Raw genomic sequence first — 12,736 nt, 5'->3', positions numbered from 1 at the left:
CCTGGCGTGGACCAAAAAGAAAGTCCTTAAGTCCAACACTACCAAGCTTAGGGAAAGGATAAGTGCTGGTGTTGAGGTCGCAGACGATACCCAAATAGAACTGTTCCAAACTAAAATTAAGAAACTTAGGGTTGAATTACATGACGTATTTCACGAGGTCTTTTCACAATGTAACGATAAGGAAATTGAAATGTATATAGAGGAACAGCAATCTATTGAAGAGACTATTGACGAACTTTGTTCGTCAATAGAACAATAGAACGGAAGAACTCTAAGCAACGAGTTAATTCCACAAGTGATGCCGATAGTTTAAAATCACAGGTACCAGATGTAAGACTCCCGAAATTGTCCCTTCCGACCTTTAGTGGAAATGTTGAGGACTGGTTATCGTTCCATGACCTGTTTAAGGCTAGTGTGGACAATAATTCTGATCTGTCAAATTGTCAGAAATTACAATATTTAAAATCATCTTGTAGAGGTTATGCTTTGAAAATTATACAGTCACTTCCGGTATTAGATTCTAACTATGAAACTGCAATGGAGCTCTTGCGCGAGCGGTTTTCTAATAAACGTGAGCTGGTAAATGCTTTGATCAAGAAATTAATAACCATTCCGAGTATCACTGATTCATCTCAGTCTATATTGCAAGCTGTGGATATTACAAATGAATGCGTCCGATCGTTGAGTGTGCTTGACCAGGATATTACCGGGTTTTCTGAAGTGCTAATAGTTTATTTAATTACGGAAAAATTCGATAAAAATACTAGGAGTTGGTGGGAACGTACCTTAAAGAAGGATGAGCTGGGCACGCTAGAGACCTTGCTTACCTTCTTGAAGGATCATGCTAGAACCCTTCAAGTTATTAAGTTGCCACCTAAGGAACAGAGAAGTGGTTCCTATCCCAAAGTGACATCATTGGTATCTGGTAGTAATACTTGCTTTCTTTGTAAGAATGAGCACTCCTTATCTAAATGTTCAAGGTTCACACAGACGAGCACTCAGAAGAGGATAGATGTAGTTAAAAGGAATAGACTATGCTTTAATTGCCTTACTGCTCGACACCAAGCTAAAACCTGCATGAGCTTAAGTCGATGCAGAATATGTGGTAAATTACATCATACCATGTTACATATCAGTAGAGACTCTGAAGTGTCTTCAACTCTGAATTCTGGGAAGGCATTTAGTCCACCCTTGACTGATGCTCCTCCCTCCCAATCGATGCCATATGATTTATCGAGTCCAACTACCACTACTTGTGCTGGACTTTTTGATCCTTCGAGTACTATCGGAGTAGGTCTTAAAGGAACTAAACAGGTCTTACTTTGTACTGCTCTAGTCAAGGTAAGCGACTCATCTGGAAATTTCGTAACTTGTCGAGCTTTACTGGATAGCGGTTCTGAGGCATCATTTGTAACAGAAGACTGTATCAATAGACTGTGTTTGACGAAAAACAGTGCTAATGTTCGGATTTCTTGCTTGGGATCTTTTCATGCTGTGACTTCTGGTGAAATAGAGTTGACCTTTACCCCCCATTTTAGTTCAGACTTGAAATTTAGTACAAAAGCATTCGTGATTAAAAAAATAACGTCGGATGTTTCTAATGTACCTCTCCCTCCACATCTTCTGAACAATTTTAATGACCTAGTTCTGGCCGACCCATTCTTTTTTGAAACAAGACCAGTTGACATTCTATTGGGTGTTAATGTTTTCTTTACAATGCTAAAGGGAGATATAATATGGAGAAAGGAGACACTGCCGTTTGCTGTTTGCACCAAACTCGGCTGGATTATTGCGAGAACTGCCTTTCTCCATATCATCAATCAACCTATATTCTCTGTGAATAATATTCAATTGACCACTAAGGAGTTAGTTGAGAAATTTTGGGCACTGGACTCTGTCCCAGAGGCAAGGCAAATGTCTAAGTTGGACCAAGAATGTGAAGATCATTTTCGAGATACTCATTACCGGGATAAGAGTGGACGTTATGTTGTGAGACTTCCCTTTAAACAGAACCCCTCGTGTTTGGGCTATACTAAGGAGTTGGTGTTACAACGATTTAAGGCTTTGGAGTATAAGCTCAGTTGAACACCAGAAACATATGAGTTGTATAAGGAGTTCATGCGAGAATACATAGAGCTAGGCCATATGGAATTAGTTGATCAGTCAGGATCAAGCGGTATTTCCTATTATATTCTGCATCATCCAGTTATGAAGGAATCTAGCACAACAACGAAGTTACGTGTGGTCTTTAATGCATCGATGAAATCTTCTTCAGGCGTGTCATTGAATGACATTTTAATGGTTGGTCCTAGGATTCAACAAGAGTTATTCCCAATTTTGATGAGGTTTAGAACCTTTCCCATCATCATTACTGCTTATATAATGAAAATGTTTAGACAAATATTGATTAACGAAAAGGATAGAGATTTTCAGAGAGTATTTTAGAGAAATGATGCTAGTGATCCAATTCATGAATATACACTTGTTACAGTTACCTAAGGCACAACACCCGCACCCTTTCTGGCTACAAGGACACTTCATCAACTTGCGGATGACGAGGGAGACAATTTTCCCCTTGCCTCTAAGACTATTATAAGAGATTTTTATATAGATGATCTGTTATCAGGTGCACAAAGCACCGAGGAGTGTCAATTGCTGGTCGACCAATTAACGGCCCTGATGACTATAGGAGGATTTGTGTTACGCAAGTGGACTTCAAATGACCCATCGGTACTAGAGAAGATACCTAAGGAATTAAGAGACTCTTCTGAGTCTGTAAAGCTTCAAGAGGATAATGGAATCAAGATCTTAGGAATCAACTGGATTCCTCAGGAGGATTGTTTCAGATTTTTTATTCCATATTCAGATGAGCAAGCAGGTTATACTAAAAAAGAAATCCTTTCGGATTTGGCAAAAATCTTTGATCCCTTGGGCTGGCTTGCTCCATGTGTTGTATATGCAAAGATTCTGATTCAAGAGTTGTGGAAGTGTCAACTTTCATGGGATGAGCCCATCACTGCTGAAGTGGAGCATAAGTGGAAGTTATTTCGAAATGAGTTAACCCTTCTTGGGAACTTAAAGATTCCGAGGTTTGTTTCACTTCCAAGGTTAAACGTCCTTGATATCCATGCATTCTGCGATGCCTCAGAGAAGGCTTACTGTGCTGTAGTCTATACAAGAACAATGTCAACTAATTGTGACGTAAAGGTCACTTTACTGACATCCAAAACCAAGGTTGCTCCTCTTAAGGTACAATCTCTTCCCAGGTTGGAACTTTGTGCTGCTGTCCTATTGGCTAATTTATTGCAAACCGTATTGAAGTATCTTGATGTTCCCATACGTCACATATTTGCATGGTCGGATTCCACTGTTGTATTAGCATGGATTTCATCTGAGTCTTATCGTTGGGTACCATTTATTGCCAATAGAGTCAAAAAAATTCAGAATGCAATTCCTACCGTGAAGTGGAGACACGTTGGTGGAAGTCATAATCCTGCGGACTTTGCGACAAGAGGATTTCTTCCTTCTGAGTTAGTTAACTGTGAGATTTGGTTCCAGGGACCAGATTGGTTAAGACAGATTAATCCTGAACTTTGGTCTGAACCTGAAAAATCTGTTGATGATGAGAAGATATACCTTGAGGAGAAAAAGACATACACGACGGCTACTTGTGAAGTTGAAGAAGATGGGATATTTAAAAGGTTTTCTTCATGGTCCAGATTATATCACGTCGTATCATTATGTTTGAGGTTCCTGCATAATTGCCGTAACCCTCCAGAAATCCATGTAAACGGTTTTCTAACTACTAGTAAATTAAAGACAGCCATTATGTCAATAATTAAGTCTGTACAACAATCATATTTTAGAGAGATGTCTTGTTTAAGATTAGGCAAGGAGCTAAGTGTTCACAGTGGAATAATTCAGTTGACTCCCTTCTTGGATGCTGTAGGTGTTATCCGCGTGGGAGGTCGGATAAAGAATGCCAATCTTCCTGAAACACGATGATATCCAGTCTTGCTTCCCTCTAAAAGTCATGTCACAAATCTTATTATAACGTACTATCACATAGTTTACCTACATGCTAGCCAAGAGTTGCTTTTGAGTACTCTTAGAATGCAGTTTTGGATATTGTCCGGAAGAAGTGTAGTTTGTAATGTTATACATAAGTGTGTTACCTGTGTAAGAACCAGGGGAACAACTGCCTCTCAGTTAATGGGTGATTTACCAGCCCCTAGAGTGCAACCCAGTCGGCCCTTCACTATTACTGGATTAGATTATGCTGATCCTTATTTGTTTAAGTTACGAGGTGGAAGGGGTGTTCGATCTTCAAAGTGCTATGTTGCTATATTTGTATGTTTTTCCACAAAGGCTGTACACCTTGAATTGGTTAGTGACCTATCTTCACCAACATTTTTAGCTGCGCTGAAGAGATTTATTGCACGTCGAGGAAAACCAGTTAAAATGGTGAGTGACTGTGCTTCCAACTTCAAAAGGGCGGGTAAAGAACTGAAAGAAGTTTATAAAAATGTGTCACTTATCGACAAGAGTAGTGAATTGGCTTATTTCATCGCTAGTGAAGGTATAACCTGGATTTTTAATCCACCAACCGCCCCACATTTTGGAGGAATTTGGGAATCTGCCGTAAAATCAATGAAGTTCCATTTGAAGAGACTTATAGGATCTACATTGTTAACGTACAAAGAGTTTGTAACGTTGTTAACCCAGGTGGAAGCATGCTTAAACTCTCGTCCCCTTTGTCCAATGTCAAGCGATCCCAATGACTTGCAGGTATTAACCCCTGGTCATTTTTTAATAGGTGCACCCTTGATTGCTATTCCAGAATCTGATTTGAGTGATATAGCTCTCCCTAGACTGAAACGTTGGACTCTAGTACAACAAACAGTTTCACACTTCTGGAAACGGTGGAATGCAGAGTATTTGACAACTCTCTAACAACGTCGTAAATAATATCGTTCCTCACCGAATTTGGAAATTGGTGACCTTGTGTTACTAAAAAATGAACAACTTCCTCCAAACCAATGGAAAATTGGCCGTGTTATACAGACCCATCCTGGTAGTGATAGTCGCGTACGAGTTGTTACTGTATTCACGTCGACTGGAAAGCTAATAGGACCAGTTACAAAATTGTGTCCACAACCCAGTAATAATTAAGTAATATTTAAGATTCGAATGATTGTCGGTTCACTCCGGCTACCAGTCCATTTTCATCGTAAACACAGAGTGAACCATTAAAGGAAATTCGAGAAACAATAATAAGGTGTTACATTGTAAGGAACTGAGTCCGAGTGTTATTTTTATTTTATTATTATTTTTTCGTTTTATTACATTTTGTTTGGGCTTATGTTTAGGTAGGACGAAGGTGCCCCACCACTCTCTTATTAGTAACCAAAAAAGAAGATAATAAACCAACTCACAAAAAAAATGAGCACCGTAGGAAAAATCTTGCGCACTTGCGCAGATAAACAGTCTGCAGAAAAAAAATGGAGGGGGAATCCCCACACTCACTAGAAAAGAAATACTAAACTGTCATAAAACATTACAGAGCATTTAGCACAATTTTCTGGAAACGATTTATAAGATTTTGTTGAGGAATTGAAGCTGCCAGAAAGAAATTGGATGTTAGAAAAACTAAGTATGTAAATAAGGGGAGTAACGTAGCTGAATTGTGACGTCACCTCACAGCACGCTAACCGAAGACGAGCAAGGTGATTCCTGGTCGAACTCCAGATAGAGAATTAGGTGATCCAAGGTGTTAAAGAGGAATTAGATTTGACGATAGCGAAAGGATTGAGGAAACAGGTTCCTAGTGTAGTGAGGTGACGGATAGATGTTTAGTTCGTAAGAGATTCTGTTCGTAGTTCCTAAGTATTTGATTTGTCCAATTTTCAAAGGGGAATTAACCTTAAGTTAAGCTAAGTAGCTGAGTTTTTTTGTCGGGTCGATTTGTTGATTTTCATTAATAAATTTTGTTTTGGAATATAGACAATTGTACATAGTTAAATTTGATTTACTAATTAAATATATTTGAAACTTTTGCTTTGACTTGATATTTGTCGTTATTCTTACTAACTTTTTTGGTGCACGCGTAAAAGCCCAGGCTTGGCAACCTAATCTCGAATCTGTGTAAAGTATCCGTTAGGTTAATGGAAGTTTTACCGGCCGCAGTTAGTGTCGGTTTCCTAAGATACTAAAAATAGTACTTTACAACATGAGACGTGTGTGTTCATCTAGTTGACCCAACATGACCTTAAAGGTCTATCAACGTCTGCCATGCTGTCGACAGAATCAATTCATCCTTAAAATTGATGCAGTTCTCATTGAGGGACAATTTGTAGATTTGAATTGCCTCCAGCCACTTAAAGTGTTCGTTGTGTGAGGTAGTGCGAACGAGTTTTGCCTGGTGAAAGGCCGCCACAATGTCTGGGTCAGCGGCTTACGCAGCGAAGGCAGACTATAAGTGGATAGGAAGATAGGAGGCATTACTCGTTTGGTATATCCTCAAAGTTAGGAAAAGGAAGCGAGAAGGTTAGTATGAGGTAAGGAGTGTGGTAGAGGCCTGAAGAGAGGTGGAAATGGAGAAGGAAGAGAAGGAAGAGGGAGTGGGTCACAAGCTCCTTGTATCGCATTTATTGAGATAAACAAGTTACAAAATACATGACGTATACATACAGTAAGAAAGAAACAATAAAAGGTACAACAATATAAAGGGCGCGACAAAATTAAACTGTTACATATGTGAGGACCGGCTTAAACCGGCCAGTCTGATTTTAAAATTTTATTGTTCGAATCCCCTCGAGAGATAACGATCAAAATCAGAGATAGCGATCAAGATTCAAAGGATGTACAGCCTACCGCCGTCAAACCCGCTTCCCTCCTCTCCCGATCCGACTTCTAAGTCACGGAGCCCGACTCATCACCTTCCGTCGCGATTGGTGAGCACAGCGGACGAGACCGGGATTATATAAGGGGGGAGATATCTGAGAACGGGGGTGGCTGAACGTACGAAGACGATGAACGTCTCGACGAAACCGAAACCGTATCGAAGGTCAACCCCGAAGACGCCGGAGCCACCGACTACAAGCCGCCAAGCCCGATCCTTCCATCCACCGCCAAAGCCGCAGAACAACCGATCCCCCTTCCCAGCTATGATCCGTCATACGATTATTGTCCCTACTTCAGAAGACGAGGTATGATTCCCCCAACCATTGTGAACTCTCTCTCTCACGCGATTAGGGACGGGATACGTAGCTTCTTTGTATTAGGTTTTTTATCTAAATAAATCATTATCTGTGTTATCCTGTTATTACGAATATTGCCTTGTCTTATCGACGACCCCACACACTCCCTCCACTCGACCTGACAATTCATTAACCTATCCCGACGAGTTGGGATATCGCGAAAAATTTAGCCATCCTTGACAGTGGGGTGGGTCTTGCCGACCTGTTCGCCGAAGAAAAAGGAGGTACGACTCCTGTCCTACCTCCTGGCGTTTCCCACACATAGATGAGAATAAATTGTGGTTGACGAAAGACCTCACGAAATATTACAGTCAATAAACTAATCAATAATAATAGAAAAGGCACGACAACAAAAACATTACGTGGATCAGGAGCAACTATGATAACTATTACAGGGGGAGAAAACACCATGGTAAACATTTTACATTTTACATTTTACTAAAGAGTTAAGAGAGCTGTCTGTTTTTGCTTCAGACTTATGCCCTGTAGGAAATGGAAGGAAGAGATAGCATGAGGTAAGAAGTGTGAAATAAAGTATGAAAGGAAAGTTTGAAGTGAAGACATTGGACCAGAGAGCGCCTGCGTCGGTATTTATTGAAATAAACATACATACAGAAATAGAAATTGAATACAAAAAATGATTACAAAGGAGAAAAAAATATAAGGATTACAAAAATTGTAAAAATTATACAAATAATAATACTTATAAAAATTACAAAACCATAAAAAGTACAAAAATTATTAAAAATTACAGAAATTACAAAAATTATAAAAAATCATAAAAAACTATATACAATATATACATTGCAGACATCTGGCCGCTTTAACAAGACAGAAGATACATAAGTATGCTGCCCCTCATAAAATAAAAAAGCATAAAAGTGGGGCAATGAAAAAAGAAAAAAAAGGGGTTACATGGTAGTCCCTTTTCAGAAAGACTCATCTTCCGATGAACATTCTTCTGTGTTGCTTTCTTCTTCTGAGTTTTGTTCATCTTCTTTGTTATTAAAGTTCTCTTTAAGGGCGTTAGTCTTGCTAATAAAATTTTCAAAAATATTCCATAGTTCTTTATTAATAAAAATGTTACTTGGTATCGGTGGCCAGCTTGGGTTTTTTAAAAGATATTTATGCAGTAACTCTGAGCGTTCATTGTCGTACTTAGAACAAATAAAGGCGAAGTGCTTTGCATCTCCAATGTCGCTGTTATTACAGTCGCACCTGTTATCCTCCTTTATTTTAAATCTATGTAGATAGGCCGGGAAGTTCCCATGGCCTAAAATTACCTGGGTGGTTAGTTTATTTGGCCTATAATGCTTGGCTTGTTTTCTAATAGTGACAGAGGGAATAAATTGAAAGCAGTTTCTTCCTGTTTCAGCTGTCTCCCATTTCCTCTGCCAAATATTATTAATAATTCGAAGCAGGTGTTTATTGAGTGTAGCCTGAGGTATGTCAGTGAAGGAGGGCTTAATGTTAGCGTTGGTTCCTAACTTAGCCAATTTATCGGCCATTTCATTACCAACATTTCCAGTATGGCCTCGTATATAAGCAAATGTGATTTTTCTTTTAGAGCCCAGTTCCTTAGCAGCTGCCAGAAGTTTTTTTGATAAGGTGGTTGGACGGCACCTGTTGTTTAAACTATGAAGCGATGTTCTACTGTCGGTTAATATGCATATACTTCCTTTAAATCTGTCGATATTATTGTTGATGTGCTGTATAGCTTTTAATATAGCAAATAACTGCTTGAAAGTTGTTACAGTGTGATGCTAGCCTGTAGTAGTGCTGGTAGGTTGTTCTGTTTTTTGAGTTTATTACAGTAAAACCTGCTCCAGTTCCTTGTTCGTTTTTTGATCCGTCTGTATATAACTTCCATGCTGCTTTAATTTCCATGCCATTTTTCTCTTCCCAGTGGATGTTATAGTTTAGTTCTTCTGCTGGGTGTTTGAGGTATTCGTTTTTCTTTAGTTTTCTATCAATACCGTAATTTTCTTCGTTTACATTTATTATGGTGCTATTCTTACTTATTTTCGTATAGATTTCGTCTTCTTCTGGGATGTTATGACCAATTTGATCTCCTGCTGTTGTTAGGTGCCAGCTCCACATTAAATATTTTGCTTTGAGATGAATCGGTAAAAGGTCTGCCATGATTAATAGAGCGTTGGTGGGGCGGTGTTGTATGCTTTACATATTTTTATTGTAAACTTTCTCTGGATAGATGTTAATTTCCTTTTCATGTGCACGCTATCAAGTGCTTCCTTTCATACCTGTACTGCATAAAGCATTGCAGGTTCTACAGCTGCTTCGTAAATAAATTTAGCATTGGCATAATTAAGGCCCCAAGTCTTTGCCGTAATCCAATTGAACGCATTTGCTTTTTGTTCCATATGCCTGCATAAATTACGGATATGAGTATGCCAATTTAGTTTGTCGTCAAAAACTATACCCAAGTAATTAACATCCTGCTCCATCTTTATCTTATTTTTGTTAATAAAAATTCTCGGTGGTCGTTTTAGCCTGGTACACACCATCTCGATTGTTTTCTCATGATTAATTGGAAGTTTATTTTCATGACTCCATTGGGAAATTTTTTCTAGTTGATTATTAGCGATTGCTTCTAATTTATCGACGTTTTGATGTGTCACCATCAACAAAAGATCGTCTGCAAAAGCTTGTGTGATAGTATCTTGGTTATTTTCCATGAAGTTTAATAGTTCGTCACATACCAGATTCCAGAGCCCAGGGCCGCTTCGCGAACCCTGGGGACAGCCCCTATTAGTGTGTCTGGTGATGGTAAAGTTGTTTGTTTTATACTTAATAAATCTGTTGTCCAGGTAGTCTCTTACCAAATGAAAAATATTTGCTGGGCAGTTGGTCTCACGTAGTCTATTTAGAATGCTCAGCCACCATATGTGGTCGAACGCTTTATGGAAATCAATTTTTACTAATAAAATATGCTTATTATCCTTCCAGCCCTTATGAATAACATTTTTTGCTCTTAATGCTGCCTCAATTGTCGATTTACCAGGTCTGAAACCTAACTGGTTGTTGTTTAATTGATTAGTATTATGGAGGTGCCAATTAATCCGATCCATCATAAGACCGTCAAGTAGTTTACCCATTGTCGGCAGTAAGCTAATAGGTCTGTAGTGTTCTGGTCTTACCGAGTTGTCAATTTTAGGTATTAATTTTATATCAGCGACTTTCCAGTCATTTGGAAAGTATCCAGTAGTCAGACATTTATTTAGGATATGAACAAAGGCAATGGGTATCTCCTTAAATGCTTCCTTGAGCATTTCTGCCGTTATCCTGTCTATCCCTGGTGTCTTCTTATTCGCCATTGATTTAATCGCTCTTTCTACTTCCTGGAAAGTGAAAATTTTGTCGTTTTTGTTATTATATGATTTTTGGAGGTTTTCCCTGATGCTCTTTTGTTTTATAGTATCAAAGTCTTGACTGTCCTCAGGAAAGAGGTATTTTAAAATTTGATTAATGCTGTTTTCGATGTCGATGTTTACTTCTGAACTCTGATCTGGGTTTGAAACGTCCGGAATGAAAGGTTTTTTCTGTTTCTTAATTACCAAGTTATAAGGTATGACCCATGGCCCGTTCCTGTTGGAATCTGTACAGAACTTTTTCCAGGATTCCGTACATGTCCTGTTGATGAGTTTTTTATATTGTTTTAGACTATTTTTATGGTTGGTTTTATGTATATTTTCCTCATTGGTATTTTTTGCCCTTGCGTGCTTCTTTCTTAACTTGTTCACCTCTCTTCTTTTATTGTTCAGGGAATCATCCCACCATTGAGTTTTCCTCGGTGGTACTTGTTTGTAACGAAGGGTCCTCTCTCCTGCTGTTATCAAGGCGTCTGTAAAAAACTTTGCATACTTGTCTATTTCTTCATGATTGTTTATGGGTGGAAAGTCGTATTTTTGCCAATTTTTTGCGAATTCTAGTCTGAAAAGAGTCCAGTTTGTCTGTTTAATTTGAAAAGAGCACTTCATACTATTATTTGTGGGGTTGTTGAGCTTTAGTTGAGTTAAAATATAACGATGGTCGCTTGCTGATGGTATGAGGAGGGTCTCGCAGTTGTCTATTTCGTGGGAAAATTGTCGGTAACCAGGCAGACGTCTGTCCATCCCCTTGCAAAAGGGGTGTGGAACGTCGGATGTGTCGTAATGTTGGTAGAAATTAAACTAAATTCATCCATCATGTCAGTGATCGTTTTGCCTCTTTTGTCTTCTTTCTCGTGGTACCAAACTGAAGATTTCCCATTTAGATCTCCCAAAATCATTATTTTTTTATTTCTGATTTTCCTTAGTACATTGGACAGTTCTCTAACACAGTTTTCGTCGTCGTCGTCGTCCGGTGAAAAGTATGCACTAATAATTATGAGAGGTTCGGCAAGTTGGAGAATCATGGTTGTTAGCCTATCTGTGCATAATTGGGTAATTTTGGCAATGTCAAGATGGGGATTGCAGCAGATTATGCCGCTTTTGGGTCTTGAGTTGTTATTACCTGAGATCACCTTCCACCTTCCAAATCTCACGATGTTATTATTAATCTGGTAAGGTTCCTGAATAGTGATTAGGTCAATATTTTTCTCGTTGGCAGTTTGTATCAGTTGGGAGCATGCCGCATTGCTCCTCTGAGTGTTGATCTGTAGTATCTTTAAAGTATGGTTAATCATTTGAGATTGCTGTGTTGAGTTTGATGGTCGAGTATTTGTCATTGTGCTGTTACAATCCATAATCGGTTCTCTTGATTGCGGCTTTTTTTAGTTTTTTTGTGATTGGGCAATTAGGGTGTAATGCCCCATGGTTTGTTGGCTGTTTTTTACTGTTAGGAAGATCTTTGCTGTGTTAATTGTCACAGAAACAACAAGGCGGCTCATTAAGTCTGTCACAGTCTACATATTTATGGTTTTTTCCACAGTGGGAGCAGTATTGTTCTTTTTCGCAGCTTTTGGCCATATGTCCAATTCCACAACAGCGGTAACACCTTAGTATTGGAATATAGTCATCAACTTTGATTGTGGCCCAATTGATCGGGATATGTTTCTCTTTAATAAAGGTGTTACGTATGTGAGGTGACACAGATAGGACAACGTGCCTACAGTTTTCTGTATGCTTCCCCCTACTCAGAACCGTGCTGATCTTACACTCATTTTTAAATGATTCTTCCTTTAATTCTCCCCATATGTCGTTTTGTCTATAAATATATGTTGTTATATCTTCCTCTTGGATAGATTGAGGCACATTCAGCAGTATTATCCTGGGTCTTTTGCCCTTAGATCGTTTACATGTAATTTTATTTTCTAATTCTGGGAGTTCTTTAATAGAATTTTCAAGGGGTATACCATGCTCCCTATCTCCTACTCTAATACAAATTCCATTGTTTTTCACATCTTTAACTGTTTTGATCTTAACCCATAGCCTATGCGGTTCAATTTTTTTCTTTAGTTAGTTAGTTAGTTAGTTAGT

General features: G+C 38.7%; 3 protein-coding genes across 3 annotated transcripts; all 3 read left to right on the top strand.

The window, feature by feature from the left end:
* Positions 1-537: 537 nt before the first annotated feature.
* On the top strand, positions 538-2,085 carry LOC136980580 (uncharacterized). The gene has a single exon (XM_067276719.1). It carries the CDS (start codon positions 538-540, stop codon positions 2,083-2,085), a length of 1,548 nt encoding a protein of 515 aa, XP_067132820.1.
* A 594-nt stretch (positions 2,086-2,679) lies between these two features.
* On the top strand, positions 2,680-4,005 carry LOC136980579 (uncharacterized). The gene has a single exon (XM_067276717.1). It carries the CDS (start codon positions 2,680-2,682, stop codon positions 4,003-4,005), a length of 1,326 nt encoding a protein of 441 aa, XP_067132818.1.
* Positions 4,006-4,113: 108 nt separating this feature from the next.
* LOC136980578 (uncharacterized) lies at positions 4,114-4,953 on the top strand. Its single transcript, XM_067276716.1, has one exon. It carries the CDS (start codon positions 4,114-4,116, stop codon positions 4,951-4,953), a length of 840 nt encoding a protein of 279 aa, XP_067132817.1.
* The last annotated feature ends 7,783 nt before the right edge of the window (positions 4,954-12,736 follow it).

The sequence above is a fragment of the Centruroides vittatus genome, unplaced genomic scaffold, assembly GCF_030686945.1.
Source record: "Centruroides vittatus isolate TY-2023 unplaced genomic scaffold, ASM3068694v2 contig_713, whole genome shotgun sequence".
Lineage (NCBI taxonomy): Eukaryota > Metazoa > Arthropoda > Arachnida > Scorpiones > Buthidae > Centruroides > Centruroides vittatus.
This window is presented reverse-complemented; position numbering and strand designations above follow the sequence as displayed.